Source organism: Gossypium hirsutum, chromosome D10 (genome assembly GCF_007990345.1).
Source record: "Gossypium hirsutum isolate 1008001.06 chromosome D10, Gossypium_hirsutum_v2.1, whole genome shotgun sequence".
Classification (NCBI taxonomy): Eukaryota; Viridiplantae; Streptophyta; class Magnoliopsida; order Malvales; family Malvaceae; genus Gossypium; species Gossypium hirsutum.
In genome coordinates, this window is record NC_053446.1 from 5,347,840 (window position 1) to 5,365,422 (window position 17,583).

At 31.8% G+C, this 17,583-nt stretch overlaps 1 protein-coding gene across 1 annotated transcript; it reads right to left on the reverse strand.

Annotated features, from left to right (window-relative positions):
- Window positions 1-1,657: 1,657 nt before the first annotated feature.
- LOC107913876 (trimethyltridecatetraene synthase) lies at window positions 1,658-4,331 on the reverse strand. The gene is made up of 2 exons (XM_016842544.2): window positions 3,183-4,331; window positions 1,658-2,348 (listed from the first exon to the last, which is right to left on the reverse strand). The coding sequence occupies exons 1-2, from the start codon at window positions 4,086-4,088 to the stop codon at window positions 1,722-1,724; spliced, it is 1,533 nt and encodes a 510-aa protein (XP_016698033.1). The 5' UTR covers window positions 4,089-4,331; the 3' UTR covers window positions 1,658-1,721.
- Window positions 4,332-17,583: the final 13,252 nt, after the last annotated feature.

Genomic DNA, 17,583 nt, shown 5'->3' on the forward strand with positions numbered 1-17,583 from the left:
TATCAGCTACAACCACTCATTAGCTAGAAAAGTAAAGAACTAAAACTTAAAAATGGAGAAGAGTATAACTACTAAGCTTAAAAGATGATAAAAAGGTCTCTCCTCTTGGTTTGACACAAAAGCATATTTTGTACAACCAAAATTCAACCCTAAACTTGACAAAAATGCCCTTGGAGTGTATGGGTTGACTTGTGTTTGTGTTGGATATAAAACTACATTTGTAGTATTTTTCACCCCGTCAAGCAACAGTGTCGCGACACCTTCGACAATGACACACTCTTGGCTTTAGGGTTCTCTATGTCACGACATCCTCGGGAGTGACCATGACTTTTTACTTCAACAATCAACAATAGTATTGCGACCTTGGAGGCTTGGTGTCACAACTTTGGGTTTAGTGCCAAGACACCTCGACAATTTGCTTCAAGTTGGTTTCTTGTTGAAGTCTTGCCCCCCTGAGGTAGTGGAGGCTTAGTGTCGCGACATCCTAGCATTAATGCCGTGACACCGGCGTCAGATGTAGTTCTCCTCAAGGTTTGATTGTTGTTGTCTTCCTACACAAACTCAATTGCACTATTAGACACCCAATGAGACAATTTTGCCAAATTGGGTTTCAAAAGGACTAAAAAAACTAAAGGAAAACAATCATAAATACAAAAAATTGAAAATCATAGAAAATCATAGAAAAAAAACTCGTAAATTGCTTGAGAACAAACTCATTAAGCATTCTAGAGAGTCTAATTTGATGTATCAAATTACGACAGATCATATACACGTGCCATGTCAGCAAAGTTAACAAACGTTAACTTTTCCATCCATTTTAGGTGATTTGACAATTGCACAAGTTGAAGCAACACATTCACTTTTCTATCCATTTTGAGTCGGTCGATGAAGTTGACATCGTTGGTTTTCATCATAGCCTTGACCATTTCAGTGGATGAAGCAATGATGGGGAATTACCTGAATTTAAGTTGTGTGATAGAGTAATATTTTCGGGAGAGGGCATGGATGGACTAGTGAAGAAGTGAGCCGATGAGGTTGAGGTTGTAGATTATCAACCAGGGTTTTGGATCGGGTGATAAATTAAGTTTCTGGAGATGACAGAAGTGAAGGGAGAGGACGATGAGAGTTAGAGTGGCAGGCCATGGAGTCATGTAAGAAACCGAAGAGGAAATTTCCATTTGTTTTAGTTAGTTGTTCATAGTAATAGCGATTGATGATGAAGTTTTACTATAAAACATGTATTTATCGACAAAAATTGTGATATAAATATATTAAGCTTAGCAATGTGTCTCCCACTTGAATTCTTTAGTTCATGGAATTAACCCATTGTTTCTTCTTATCGACCAGCTGAAATTTAATTAATATTTGTGGGTTAAAACTAATAATTATGAGAGGAAAAAGCCTCTCGAGGTTTATGATTTTACGTTAACAAATCCTTAGATTATGTCTTCAAACCACATTTTCCGCCAGAGAAATTATTTACATCCAAATTTATTTATAGGTATGACATCATATCAACTTGATTAATATAATATGTTTAAATTAATATTATAAATAGAACAATTAATACCGTCCATCCAATACCAATTTTGCAAAATATGAGATAATCATGATTGCGTCATGTGTATGAGCTAAGCTTAGAGGAGATGACGTTCGCTACTGAGAATGTGGAGCTTATATTTTGCAACCCAAAAGCAAAACAACATCAAAGGCTACAATAATTAAGAGTACATGTGAAGTGGGAGCCTAGGCTCTGCCACAACCACAAGTGGGTGCTTCTTAGAGGTGGAGAGCCCAAATAGTTCCTCCATATTGAGATAATCTTTTGTAGTATTAGCAGGCAATTTCCAAGTAAATCCATGTAAAATATTAGCCAAACTTGCTTGAATGACTTTAATCGCCAGAGGATATCCAGGGCACTTCCTTCTTCCGGACCCGAATGGCAACAACTCAAAATCATGACCTTTTACATCAATACTCTTCCCAATGAATCTGTCTGGCCAAAATTCATTGGGCTTGTCCCAAAGATTAGGGTCTCTCCCGATTGTCCATATGTTTACAAGAGCTCTAGTGCCTTTGGGAATGTCATAATCAGCTATTTCACAGTCTTGGCTAGCAACGTGAGGCACCAACATTGGTGCCACTGGGTGTAAACGCATTGCCTCTTTTGCAATTGACTTGATGTAGGGTAGGTTCCCAATGTCCTTCTCTTCAACCCATTGTTCCCTGCCGATTACCTTGTCTAGCTCTTCCATGGCTTTGGCCAATATTTCTGGCTTTCTTAATAGCTCTGTAATTGCCCATTCTACTGTCACTGCTGAACTATCCGTTCCAGCAGCTATGATGTCCTGAAATACGTATAAAAAAGAGTATCATCATTGCAATTTTTAAACAATATGTTTGAATAAACAATTAAAAAAGAAAACAAAATAAAGTAAAAGAATGAAATGTCAAGGAAAGTAAACGATACATGTATTTTTGTTCGAATAGTTAAATTTAGGGGTGAATTGCATAGTTGGACACTCGACTTCTATAAGTTTTTATTTTGGATACCGAAAATAAAAAATACATTACATTTTAGGCACTGTCGTTAACAACAATTTTTATTTTGGTCACCTGTGTTAATTCAATTTTCATTTTTGTCACCCAACCTTAATAAATTATCATTTTGGTCACTTGTTTTTATCTTTTTAACGTCCTTTATTTTTTTTCTTTTTTTAGAATTACTTTTTACAAGGAATTGTATGAGTTTTTACTGGAAAAACCTTGAATTTCATCTTTATAACCGAAGAACTCAATTTTCTTAGAATTTTCTATAAAAACTAAGGGTTTTTTTTTCCTTCCATATATGTATATAAATTCTTCAGTTCCAATCTTACGATTAATGAAGCTCCAGGTCTATTCTGCTTTATCATGCCTGGTGTAGGCTTTTTTATGTTTTAGAGTTTTTAACTCTCCATTCTTTAAAAATATTATGTTGGGAGATGATATGGTAGGAGTAACCCATGTACGTAATTAGTACCCTATCTGATTTCAATTTTTAGGTTAAAGGTGTAAAATGAAAGGAAACTCATGTCGACCAAGATTAAACAAATGGCCACTCATTTGAAGCCAGCCAAGCCAAGAAAGTGAAACAAAACCATCAAAATACGTGAGCCAGAAAGAAACAAACAATCATTTACCTGACTAAAGGCCTTAACACCATGCCTTTCAAGCTTGACCTCAAGATTGGGATCCTCCGAAAGCTGCAGAAGCACATCCACCATGTCCTTTGCAACATAATCTTTCACCCTTTTTCTCCTCGCGTTGTGTTCATCCAACACATGCTCCAAGAACCTATCGAATTTCTTGCTCAAGGCCTTCATTCTCTTTATATAGCCTTGCAAATCCAGGAAACTGAGCCAAGGGATCGAGTCACCGATGTCCAACACCCCATTAAGAAAGAACAACTCATTCAGCATCTCGTTGAACTCATTTGGGGTCACAATCTCGCTTTCGCCGGTTCTCTCCGTGTATTTTTTCCCAAACACCATCCTACTGATTACGTTAAGATTCAAGCTCAAAAGATGTTCTTTCAAAACAATTTGGGTACCAGATGATTCGTACAACCTTTTCAGAAACAAGTTCCTCTCTTCTCTTCGGATATACTCGTACGACTCTAGGCGTTTTGCACTAAAAAGCTCTGTCAGGCACATTTTTCGCGCTTGACGCCAGTATGGACCGTAGGATGACCACGTAATATCGGAGTAATTATAAGTAGTGTATTTGCCAGCAGCAGTCTTGGGTCGGTCACTGAAGATAGCATCATTAGTTTTCAATATGGCTTTGGCCATTTCAACGGATGAAGCAACAACGATGGGGAATGACCCGAATTTGAGTTGCATGATGGGGCCATATTTTTGGGAGAGGGCATGGATGGACTGGTGAGGAAGTGAACCAATGAGGTTGAGGTTGCCGATTATCGGCCAGGGTTTTGGACCAGGGGGTAGGTTGAGTTTCCGGCGACGGCGGAGATGAAGGGAGAGGAGGATGAGGGCTAGAGTGGCAAGCCATGCTGTCAAGTAAGCAACCCAAGGTGTAGTTTCCATTGTTTCTAGTATTGGCAATTGCAAGTGATGATGAAGTCTACTATAAAACTTGTATTTATATACAATTAAAAAGGGGCATAAAAGGATCAGCCATCACCCTCCTCTCACTCCGTCACACTTGTGACACCAAACTTGTCTTTATAGGAAAAATTGAAAATAAAAGGGAAAATCAAAGACTAGCCGGATAGGAAAAAGATGATATGCATTGTTTAGGTTTGGCGATATTGAATTCTTCAGTTCATGACTTCAAGAAGTGGGCCATTGAATTGATTTCTCCTTTCTACCAACTCAAAAGTTGTTGGGAAGATTTTATTAATATTTTTGCTATGCGTAGATGTTTTGTTTATTATGCACAATTGTTATTTTCCAATCCATGTAAATTATTTTTTTTGAAACTTGTAATTTAGTTGAATCTCTTAATAACGTGGTTTTATAATTACAAAACTTTTACAACTTTTTTATTATTATAAATTTTGTTTATAATTTTTTAATAATTTTTTAAATTTTAAAAGGGCTTAATTGATTTTTTTAAAAAAATTATTACAAAGGTCTTTTTATCCTTTAATTTACTTTCAATAAAAGAATAGGATTCAAATAGAATAAATGTGTAAAATTGAAGGCTAAATTATTATAGCTTACATATAAACACTAAATTTTAGTTGAGGGACTGTTTTATATATATATATATAAACTTATATTAGTCGAAGAGTATATTTTATGGGGTGACAAGCTCGTTTGTATATTTTATGAAGTGGCATTTATATGACTTAATTTTGGCGCTATTTAATATTTTTATAAGAAAATGGTTAGGAGGGTAGTGTCAATTGTTTTATGCATTTTTTAATGTTAGTGCATAAGATAATTACTAAAGAGTTTTTAATTAATATTTCTCTCAAGTATTTGGTAAATGCTTACCTATGATATACGTATATAACAAGTTTTAAATGCTTTGTGAAAATTCATATTTTATTTATTTTATATATTCATTATAAATCTATTGTCATAGAAATTTTGTCAGTATAACTGAGTTTGTGCTGAAGCTTTATTCATTGGCCGATATATCTGTTATTTATAGTGACAGATTAAAGTTTTCCGTCAGTATAAATTTTATATATACCAACAAATTTATTTGTGCCATTTGGTATAGGATAATTCTAAAAACCACTTTGTTTTTTTCTTATATAGGGGATAACTTTTTTTTAAATTAAAATTTTAGTAAAACACCTAATATCAAGGGTCCATTTTTTTTCTCTCATAGGTGTACGTCTTTTGAATTTTAATTCCCATACAATTAATATGTTTTATCTTTACCTTTTCCTTTTTCCTCAAAACATTTTTCTACTAGTTTCAATATCTTCAATTCCTCCACTTTAACAATAATTGTTAGTTCCATTTGTAACACCCCGATACATGACCTGATTGTCAAGTTCGAGCTACAATGTGTCATATTCGTTGCCGAAACAACTACAATTGATATGCCACACCCCAAGTCTGGCGGATCCGAGTTTAAGGCATAGAGTTGAAAAGTTACCTGAGTGACGTAGCTGAATCCACCACTTACAGTCTTCTGGCGTATTGGAATGTGGTGTATAGTAATCGCCATAGAGGTGATTAAATGTTTTATGTTATTCTTATTTTGTTATATAAGAGAAGGGTATTTCAAGTGAAGTATAAGCCAGTTTGTTTGAGTACTGTGATAGTTCAGTTTTGTAATGAAATCTGGTTAGGGATTAACTGGATTGACTAGTCAAATATCAATTATTCAATATTTTCATTTATGTTTCTCTCAGAACCTGTAGGCCATTAAGAAGGGCAAATTCTGGATTCAAGCGACACTTGTCAAGTTCCAATAAGAGAAACTGGTTATATATATAAGGGTGAGGAGTGTTTGGAGGGGAGCTTTTCTTCTTTCTTCAAGATTACTCTCTGTTTCCAACATCAATATACATTAAATACAAGTAAATCATGCATATTAAATAATATACAATCATTTCCAAGTCTTATACGAGCCGACGAAAGCTCTTTTGTTAACCTGGGGTCGATATAGATCAATTTGTAAAGGATACAAAATTTTGAGTTGACGTTGCAACTTTAGGGGCTTCCTCATCACGACGTGACTCTCTAAGTAGGGTTCTTCGTGACTTCAGGTCAGGTGGTCGCAACGTGGACCCTGTTTTGCTTCTCATCACGATATGACAACCTATTACTATCACATTCAACTTGTTACAAGGTAAAAAGACATGAAATTACATATATACATTTCCAAGCTGTAACACCCCTAACCCGTATCCGTCGACAAATTAGGGTTACGAGGCATTACCGAACAAAACACAACTCAATACAGACGTTCAGTAGAATTCAAGAATTTAACATTTATATGCAAATCGTTTTAATACAGGTTTAAATCAACTATTTCCAAATCAAAATATAAACATTGTTTATATATATAAATTTAAATATATTAAGCTTAGTCAAATTTTAAGTAAGTATAATTATAAATTCTACTTTAACCTTTTAAAACAAAACATAACATTTCAGTCCAATTAAACCATAAGAAAATAAGCTATTTTCGTATGGCTATTAATTATATATACAGTACCTCAAAATACGACTTCCAAAACATTATCTAGCCTATACATGCCATAAGTTAAAATTTAAACATTTCAATACCGAGACAGTAGATAGAGTGATGATCTTTGCTGACGATCCCCGAGTCTGCAGCTTGGTTTTTATCTATAAAACAAATGGAATTTATTGAGATCACAAATATCAAATATAATTACTTTTCAAACATTGCTATCTTAAGTCATTTTGTTTATATCTAAAAGAATGTATATTTAACTAATACATATAAACGAACATATGTATATACATTATATGTATATAATCAAGTTACAAACATAATCTTTAACTGCATATACTGATTGCTAGTGTACTTATCATTTGCACTTCATCGAATGCATTTATATATATATGATCTTTCAAATACATATGCCAAAAGCATATATTTATACTTATCAACTACATGTGCCGGATGCACATATATACTTATAATTCGCATATGTCGAATGCATACATATATATATCCAACAATTTCATGACAACCAATATATGTACATACTCACTAATCACAAAGATCTGAACGTTTATATGCTCACCAAATACATTGAACAAATGTTCATATATTTATCCATTACATATAACCAAAATCATATATATATACCCATTGCATATAATCACTTAATTTAAACAGATTCACCGGCACTTAGCCTGCTAGGCTTATAACCTGATTCAGATCACCGGCACTTAGCCTGCTAGGCTTATAACCTGATTCAAATCACCGGCACTTAGCCTACTAGGCTTATAGCCTGATTCAGATCACCGGCACTTAGCCTGCTAGGCTTATAGCCTAATTCAGATCACCGGCACTTAGCCTGCTAGGCGCTAAGCCTGAAAACCTCAAATTATATAAGTTGTAACTCATATCTGAACTATTTACATATATGAAATCCATACATCATAATTCAACTCAAAAAGAAAAATTGTAACTTATATCTTTGAACCACATTGGTATATAAAGTTCAATCACAAAACCCATCTCGGTAACTCAATGATCCAACCGAATACTTATATATATAACTTTATAATTTAGATCCTACTACTAGTATTATACTATTTGCTTATAACATACCTCAATTAATGTACATTTAACCTGCAAATTACTTAAATATATATATATATACATTTCATGGCATCAAATTTAATCCAAAGAAAACATATCCTACATTCGAAGATATTGAAATAATCTAAGCTAATAATTTCATTCCTTTGAAATATAAAACTTATACATGTATAAAAATACACATTTGAACCTCACATATACATATATAAATTCATATCTAATTTCAATAATATAATTTATACATATATATTTATATATATTCGAGTCTATCATATTCATATATAATTACATACTTAATAATCAAAACATGAACTTATACTTTTATACTCATACATATTCGAATCTAATATATATATATATCTCTAATTTCATACTCAACTCCATATAATGAATCATACATGTATATACATGCTTATTCGATCCACATATATATACAATTATATTTTATATATATATACCTTTGATTAAAAAAAATAAAAATTATACATGTATATACCTTAATGTATTCGAACCTTTTATGAACTTATATAACATTCATACTTCAATTAAGTTCAAGAATTTATATATATATATTACATATATATATATATTCGTACATTAGATATACACAAATATAACATCCAAACTTTTAATTAAATCCAAAATTTATACTTTTATATATATACCTATTCGAACATCTTATATATATATAAGATTCACACTTCAACTAAAATCAAATTTTATACTTTTAGTTATAGATCATTAATTATAAAATAGATATACATATATATATTGATTTGATAACATGAATTTGCTAATAGACTTACCTCGGACAGTGAAAAATTGAAATCGGATAATTAGTCGACAATTTTGGTTTTTCCCCAATCTAGCTCTGATTTCTTTAGTTCTTGATCTAAACATATTCAAAATGAGCTAGTTTAAATATTATTAACTTTAATTTAATCCAACAACACATAAATGGGAAAATTACAAATTTTCCCCTAACATTTTAAACTTTTTGCAATTTAGTCCTTTTTGCACAAAACTCAAAATACACAAAATTTGCCCTCACTATGCTAGGGCCGAATATTCATAGGCTTCATACAAGTCCACACATTTCATTTATTTCACATTTTAGTCCCTCAAAAATTTATTTTCACAATTTTAACCCTAATTACTTAATTTCACTAAACATTCAAAGACAAAACATGTTAATCATTTACATATCTTTCATATTTCATCATCAACTATCACAAAGCTCAAGCATTCATCAATGGCATATCTCAAAATCACCATCAAATTCTAAAATTAAAGTATGGGTCTTGTAGTACACAAAGCAATGATCTCAAAAACATAAAAATTATCAAAAATCGAAACCAAAACATACCTTAATTTTGCTATGGAAGTGCCGAAACTTTAAAAAGCCATGGAAGGTTTCTTCATTTTCACTATTCGGCTAAGAAAGATGAAATATTCATCTTTTCATTACTTATTTTTAGTTATAATATTATAATTTACTTATTGACTAAATTAACCTTAATTAAATAAATTATAAAACATATAACTTAAGGGCAATATTGACCATTGCAGCCCACTATCTACTAAATGGCCTAATTGCCATTTAAAACCCTCATTTTTGAAAGACAACAACAATTGGGTGCTTTTAAGTTTGACCTTCTAAATTTTCATTTTACGCGATTAAGTCATTTTATCAAATTGAGCTCTCAAACGATCAAATTTTTTATACGAAATTTTCACACATATTAATTCACATACTGCAAGTACAAAAAATAATTTAAAAATATTTTTTTGACTCGAATTTATGGTCCCGAAACCACTCTGTCTGATTAGGGCCAAAATTGAGCTGTTACACAAGCAACCAATTCACAAACCTGCCAATGATTTCAAGTGATAGTATATCAAATGATAGTCACCAAAACATCAACCATCCAAACTAAGCAAAATCCATTTAATGGCATACCCATTTATCTTAAAACTCTAAAATAACTATATGAACATGTTCAAACACAATTTCTAAACACTTACATAAGATCACAACATGTATAATTTAACCATTTCAAACACTTAACTATGTATCTCTAGGTACATGTCATAAGACCAAAACAAATGAACTATACAAACTTTGTTGAGTCAAAACCAGCGGTGTGGGTGCTTACTTCAAATCTCGGGGCTTCAAAGAGTACCTGAACCTACACATGGAGAAAAAAACTTGTACGCTGAGCAATAAGGCTCAGTGATACACTTATAATTCAAGTATATGCAACTTAAGACTTAACGTTATACTCCAAATTAAACATGCAACTTACATACGATACCTAACCAATATATACTAACTATCATCCTTTTTATCATCAATCCAAGCATACAACATGTTTATATCAATTTCTAAAACAACATAATCAAATTGTACCACATATATGTTCAATTTTACTTATATAACAATAGTTAACTATACATTTCATACTAATACAATATTAGCCTTGAATTATGCATTCATTCATAATCCTTACCACATATTATTAAAATTTAAGCCAATCATATGCTTTAATTCATTCAAAAGTCAATCAACTCATTACGACTGTTTTAGCCCCCAGGGCTCGATTCTATATGATTTTCATAATAATCAACATATTTCCTTTTCATCTCAATTCACTTAAGTGCATAATTAGTTTAATAGCATCATATGTTACCATATGCGCATCATTTATTAAATTTATGATTTACCACCCCTATTCACTTGACTTGGACTTGGACGAATAATCGGATCATCCAACCAACATACCAAACTAGCATCGGAATGCATCATTGGATAAATTGAATTAGGATAACTAGCACGTAACTTGCATACTAGAGTACAAAACGCATCCTCACACACGAAGTGCATCCTGGCATGTAAAGTGCATAATCTGAACATTTCATGCAATTATCAATTATCAAATTCTATTAACATCTCACATATACTTCATAACATTTAATACATTTTCATCCAATCTCATAGTATATATATCACAATTCAAACATTTCATACAATTTTATATTTTATTCATTTTAGTCCTCTATTTCAGCAATCACAATCAAACTCAATTCAAAGCTCATATTATTGTGAGGTACTCGCCTTAATACTTCTAAATGTTAGGGGTGAGCAAAATCCAATTTGATTCGAAAATCTCAATAAAAAATTCAATTTTTGAATTAAATAGTTCGAGTTATTTGAGTTAATCAAATTATTTGGATCAACTCGAATAAAAAATTAAGTTTTTCGGTCTAACTCAAATATGAATTACACAATTTGAGTTATCCGAAAATCAGAATAAGAAAAAATAAAACTACGTCGTTTTGATAAATGTTTACTGATTAAGTTAAAAGGCAAAACTATTATATTTGTTTATGTAGTTACATAATCTTGTACTTCATCTACTAGTTAAATAATCGGTCTATGTAAACACAACATTTAGTATTAATAACAGGATTCATTAACTCGACTCGACTTGACTCGAAATTTTTTGACTCGATTCGAAAAAAATTCAAATTGCGTTTAATTGCTAAAATAGGATTCGTCAACTCGACTAACTCAAAATTTTTTGACTCGAATTGATTGAATACTCACCCCTACTAAATGTAGTTAACATGCAGATGAAATCAATTAATACGAGCTTAAATTGTAAATGTACAAACCAAGATTTCGTGCATCACTCGTTGACGATTTTCGTTTTTCCTTTCCCTCTTGACGGTTAGGTGTTGTCGTTAACTACGAATATTCAAAAACATACTAAATTATCAATTTCCAGCCAAATTAGAATCAAATACCGAATTCCACATATTTTAAAATTATTCAATTTAGTCCTCAAAACCAGGATAAGCATAACTTTCAATTTAAGGCCTCATATTAGAATTTGATTTCACCAAAACTCATTAGGGACCCTCTATTTTCTACTCCTACCAACATTTCATGACAATTTTAAATTTATTCAATTTGATCCCTAATGTATGAAACTAACAATTAATCTTTACAATTTAGCCCTTTTTATGTGTTAATTTTAATTTCTAACAATTTCACACCAATTTCATTCAATTCTCAACAATGAAAACTTTCAAAAATTTAATAGTTTTACAAATTATTACATGAGCTAGCTAAATCAAGCTTTCATGATCTCAATCCTATAAGAAATAATGAAAAATGGCTAGGGACTTACTTGGAATTAGGGATCAAAAGCGTCAATGGTGTTTCCCTAATTTTATTTTCTTTTGGATGAGTGAAGAAGATGACAATTTCATCTTTCTTCCCACCCACAACTATTTACACTTTGTTTAATGTTTAATTAATCATGTTTTGAACCATTTAACCTTTAATTCTTAATTTAATTAATTTTTAATCCTTATTGTCCACTATAGAATGTTTAACAATGGTTTATTAACTATTTTGTCCCCTTTGATAATTTTAATTTGAGTCCCCAAGTCATTCTCTATTTAAAAATCTATATTGATTAAACTTTACAATTTAGTCCCTAGACCCTAATTAATCACAATTTTGACTAAACCACTTATCCACTTTTCAATTAATCTATAAAATAACTCCATAATTATCCTCATTTAATATTTACAGACTCATTTTACGAAAACAAGGTCCCGAAATTGCATTTTTCGATACCACTAAAAATTGGGTCATTACACCATTATTGAGGTAAATCTAATTTCATGTGTTTTTTTGTTACAGTTTCCAATCTATCCCACTTAAACTGAACATTTTTTCTTATTTTATCTAAAGATGATAGTGCCATTGTTGATCTAAGCCCTCTCTCTTTGTAACGACCCGAAAGTCAATGGTGTCGAAAAGTGTGGTTTTGGAACCCTATTTTTGTAAGTCGAACCTGTAAATATTTTATGGAGGTTATATTATAGGTGAATTGAATTTTGAATGAGAAATTTTGCTGAATTGATAATTAATTAAGGTATAGGGATTAAATCATAAAAGTGGTAAAATTTAATTACTATGGAAATTTTAATTTAATCTTAGGCTAAGGAATAAAGTGGTGATTGTACCACTTAATATTTAGGGTGGACGGTGGATAGATAATGGTATAAGGAAATGTCTTATAAATTATAATTAAATTATAAAACATTAAAATAAAATATGGCATAAGAAATAAAACTTAGTGGATTGAAAGAGAAGGTTTATTCTTTTTAATTCAACCTTAACCATGAGAACTGAAGGAAGAAAAGAGAACGATTGTCCTTAGGGATTTTAAGGTTTGGCAATAAATTGATTAATGCAATTTAATCTTTTTCTTGTAATTTTTATGTGTTTGGAATTTAGAAAGTTTCCTTTGATGAATCTTTGAATTTTTAGGTACCAATTTGGTAGATTTTAAGCTTAGAAGTAAAAGGGACTAAATTGTAATCTTATTTGATTGTTTCGCACAATAGGGAATAAAATACACAAATTTTGAAATTTGTGGCAGAATATGATAAATAGGAGGTCCAATAAATACTCTAATGAAATCTTCTTGAAAATTTGAGGTTAGAATTGAAAATTATGTTAGTCCCGATTTTAGGTACTAAATTGAATAAAATGAAAAAAGTTGTTTAAAAGTTGTTTAAACTGCCCCAAACTTAAAAATTTCCTATTTCACTTATCTCTTGTCCATTTTTGTCCAACAAGTTAACCAATGGTCTAATTACCATTTAAGGACCTCCAATTTAACATTTCATAACAATTGGACACTTCTAACATGTAGAACTCAACTTTTTCACTTTTTACAATTTAGTCCTTTTGACTAAATTGAGTGCCCAAACGTCAAAATTTTCGAACAAAATTTTCATGAAATCATTTTGTGAAATCGTAGACCATAAAAATATAATAAAAATAATTTTTTTCTCGTCGAATTTGTGGTCCCGAAACCACTATTCCGACTAGCCCAAAATTCGGGCTGTTACATTCAAGCCCTATTACACGGCATTTATAACCATTTGCCAAAATACCAAAAACTACTAAAATGATGGGTGCATAGTGTGGTGTAGCTCCAACGAGATTCCAACCGGTCCAGCTTTCCGATGATCTATAAAATAAAGAAAATAATTACTTAAGCAACTAGTGCTTAGTAAGCTCGTATAAATGAAAACTAAACTTTCCGAACATAACATTATTAACCCAAGCATAATCTCATTATATCATGAGTACATTTCCCTTTCTTAAAAATGCACCACTTCACAAGGCTAATAGGTATATAGATAAGCATATAAATCCAACCTATTTCATGGAACATAACTCAATAAGCATTCAATATACATATCATCCAATGTGTATTCAATTAATACCCTTTTCATTTCAAATACATATTCCAAAATTTTCCATTTCATCTTATAATGTCATAAACCTTTTCATATACATACATTTAATTTAAACCTTAATTACCTGTTGAACCAAATAGAATATCATCGGATACTCGGGAAATGCTCATACGAGCTGTAACTGTATACGCTCACATGAGCTATGAAATGGGTTTGCTCACATGAGCTGTGGGTTAGGATGTTAAGCTACACGATGCTACTCACATGAGCTATGGAGAATCAGCAACAAATGCAGGACCTCAGCCATCTATAAAACATCCATGACCAGCACTCGAAACCGTATAACCCTTAATGACATGTCATTTGTATCCTAAGTATTCACAAGGTTCAAACAGGACCTTTTTACATAATCAAATCCTTTAATCTCATTGCATTATTCCATTTCAAACATATTTCCATGAAATGTATATTTTTCAAATATAACATTCAAATTAATTAACATCATAATTTAATCCATGATACCAAAATATCAAACAACTATTAGTCTAAACTATATATAGAAAAATATTTATTAAAATTACCCTAGTGTTTTAACCTTTATGCAATTTAATCCCTATACTCCACTACACCAGAACAGGCTTTTAGCGGCATATTTTGTGGCGTTTTGATAACAAACGCCGCTAAAAATCGAGCATTAGTGGTGCAAAGAATAAAACGCCACTAAAGATCTAGCATTAGCGGCGATTCTTATAAAACGCCACTAACGAACATCATTAGCAGCGTTTACCACACAACACCGCAAAATCTCAAGACCAACACGCAGCGTTCTGGTCTTGATGTATTTGGCATTAGTGGCGCTTACGAACAAACGCCGGTAATGTATAGTATTAGCGGCGCTTAGAGGAAGCGCCGCAAAAGATGTAACCAAAACGCAGAGTTTGGTCTTGATGTATATTGCAATTAGTGGCGCTTATAAAGAAAACGCCGCTAATGTATAGTATTAGCGGCGCTCGGCGGCGCCGAGCGTTAAACGCCGCAAGACATCTTAATCAAAACGCAGCGTGTTGGTCTTGATGTATAATATAATTAGTGGCGTTTAAGGAAAACGCCAGTAAAGGATAGTTATAGCAGCGTTTGGTGGTAAGCGCCTCAAAATATCTTAACCAAAACGCAGAGTTTGGTCTTGAGGTGTATTAGAATTAGTGGCGCTTGATGAAAAACGCCGCTAAAGTATATCATTAGCGGCGTTTGTGGAACGCGCCGTAAAGTATCTTAACCAAAACACAGCTTTTAGTTCTTGATGTATACCGGAATTAGTGGCGCACATGGGAAAACGCCGCTGAAGCATAGTATTAGTGGCGCTTTTACCGAAACGCCACAAAAAACCTAAGCCAGACGTCATCGTTTCGGAACTTTTTAGTGCTTTAGCAGCGTTTTTCCTTAAAGCGCCACAAAATCATTTTATATGTTTTTTATATTTAATTTTTTTATTTATATTAATTAAAATTCAATTTATTTTTAATTGAATATTTGTTAAAAATGGAAAAATTGAAATAGTATTATTTAAAATAATTTTAAAAAATTTTAGGTGCATGACTGATTGATTTGTAATTTATATATTAAATAATTTCATATATAATTATAAAAGATACGATAGTATTAATTTTAAAATATTTAATTATTTATCATTATAGTTTAGGGTTTAATATATATGCAGTTTAGGGTATACAGTTAATTTAGGATTTAAGGTCGGTTTAAGAGTTACAATTTTAACGTTTATATAGATTATGGAATTATGGATTCTGGTTAATTTAAGGGTTGTAATTTAGGGGTTATAGATTAAGAGTTAGGGATTTAAGGTTTATGGATTCGGTGTCAGGTTAGGCTTTAGGGTTTAGATTAATTAGTGTGTTTTAATTTTTATAAAATATGGTTTAAGGGTTAGGGGTTAGGGGTTAGGGATTCGAGTTAGGATTTAGGGTTTTGATTAATTAATATTTTTTAATTTATGTATTAAATAAGGTTTAGGGTTAGTACAAGTTAGGGTCGGGGTTAGTGGTTTAAGGGCTATAAGATAAGAGTTAGTGATTTAGGGTTTAAAAATTCGGGGACAGGTTAGGCCTATTGGGAACTTTAATGGCGCTGCAAAATTTTTATTTTATTTAAGGGTTTACGTTATAGAATATATTATTTAATGTCCATGGTTTAAAGTTTTAGGGATTACAGTTTAATGTTTATTATTTTGGGTTAATAGTTTATGTGTTAGAGTTTGTGTTTAGGGTTTAAGGATACTATTTAAAAATTGAAGAACATTTAGATTTTACTAAAGATTCTTGCAATTTAATATGTGAATATAAAATATATGTTTTGTACAATAACATTGGCCACGCAATTACCCTAAAATATGGTTTAGGAAAATTACGGTTTGGGACTTTTGGTTTTGACTTTTACTGTTCGAGGTTTTGGGGTTTAGGGTTTGGGGTTTGGGGTTTGGGGTTTGGGGTTTGGTTTTTGAGGTTTAAGGTTTACAAATTATAATTTAAGCAGGTTTAAAACGCGAATTTATTTTTTTAAAATGTATTACTCTCTCATTTTTTTATTATTAATTTTTCCATTTTATAACTCTGGTTTTAATTTTGGATCAATTTAACTTCAATATTGGATGACACTATTTTGACAACTCACGTGCTAGTATATTTGTATTCTATTCTTAGCGTATATATAATTTAAAATAAATTATAAATATTTTTAAATTTTGTAGACATTTTAATTTTTTTTTGCAATGAAAGCCGTTAGAGGCGTTTATCTCAAAACGCTGGAAAGAGTATTTAACGTTAAGTAAAACTGCGTCGTTTCCTGTCACTAGGAAGGGGAACGGCACCGTTTTGTTCATCTGTATTCGCGGCGCTTTAAAAAACGCCGCCAAGTTGGATTAGGAGTTAATGAAACTGCGCCGTTTTACGTTGCTATTAGTGGCGCTTTCCATAAAATGCCGCAAAATTTTAATTATGTTTATTGAAATGTTGCTTTTTTTGTCTATTGTATTAGTGGCGTTTTTCAGAAACGCCACAACATTGGGTAAACTGTTGGGGAAACGGCTTGGTTTTGAGTTATAGTTAGTGGCGCTTTACTTGAAACGCCGCAAAATTGTTCAAACATTGATTGAAACGTTGCCGTTTTGTAAATGTTATTAGTGGCGTTTTATCGAAAACGCCATGGGTTTGAGGTAAGTGTTAATGAAGCGACCGCGTTTTGAGTTATAGTTAGTGGCGCTTAGTTTAAAACGCCGCAAATTTTTTACCTATATTTTGTGGCGCTTTGCTTAAAACGCCGCAAAAATGTTTTTCAATGTTTGATATGATGTCGTTTATCTATATTATTAGTGGCGTTTATTGGGAAACACCACATGTTTCAGCTGTTTGTTGATGAAACGACCGCGTTTCAGTTAAATTTAGTGGCGTCGTATTTTTTCCATCAGTCTGACCAAATATTACACCCGATATTTCTCCATCACTTATCCCCCAA

Bases quoted from the DNA above. Each gene is read 5' to 3' on its own strand.
- LOC107913876 (XM_016842544.2), bottom strand. From the start codon at position 4,088: ATGGAAACTACACCTTGGGTTGCTTACTTGACAGCATGGCTTGCCACT. The intron at 2,349-3,182 runs GTAAATGATTGT...TACGTATTTCAG, and splicing joins GTGTTAAGGCCTTTAGTCAG to GACATCATAGCTGCTGGAAC.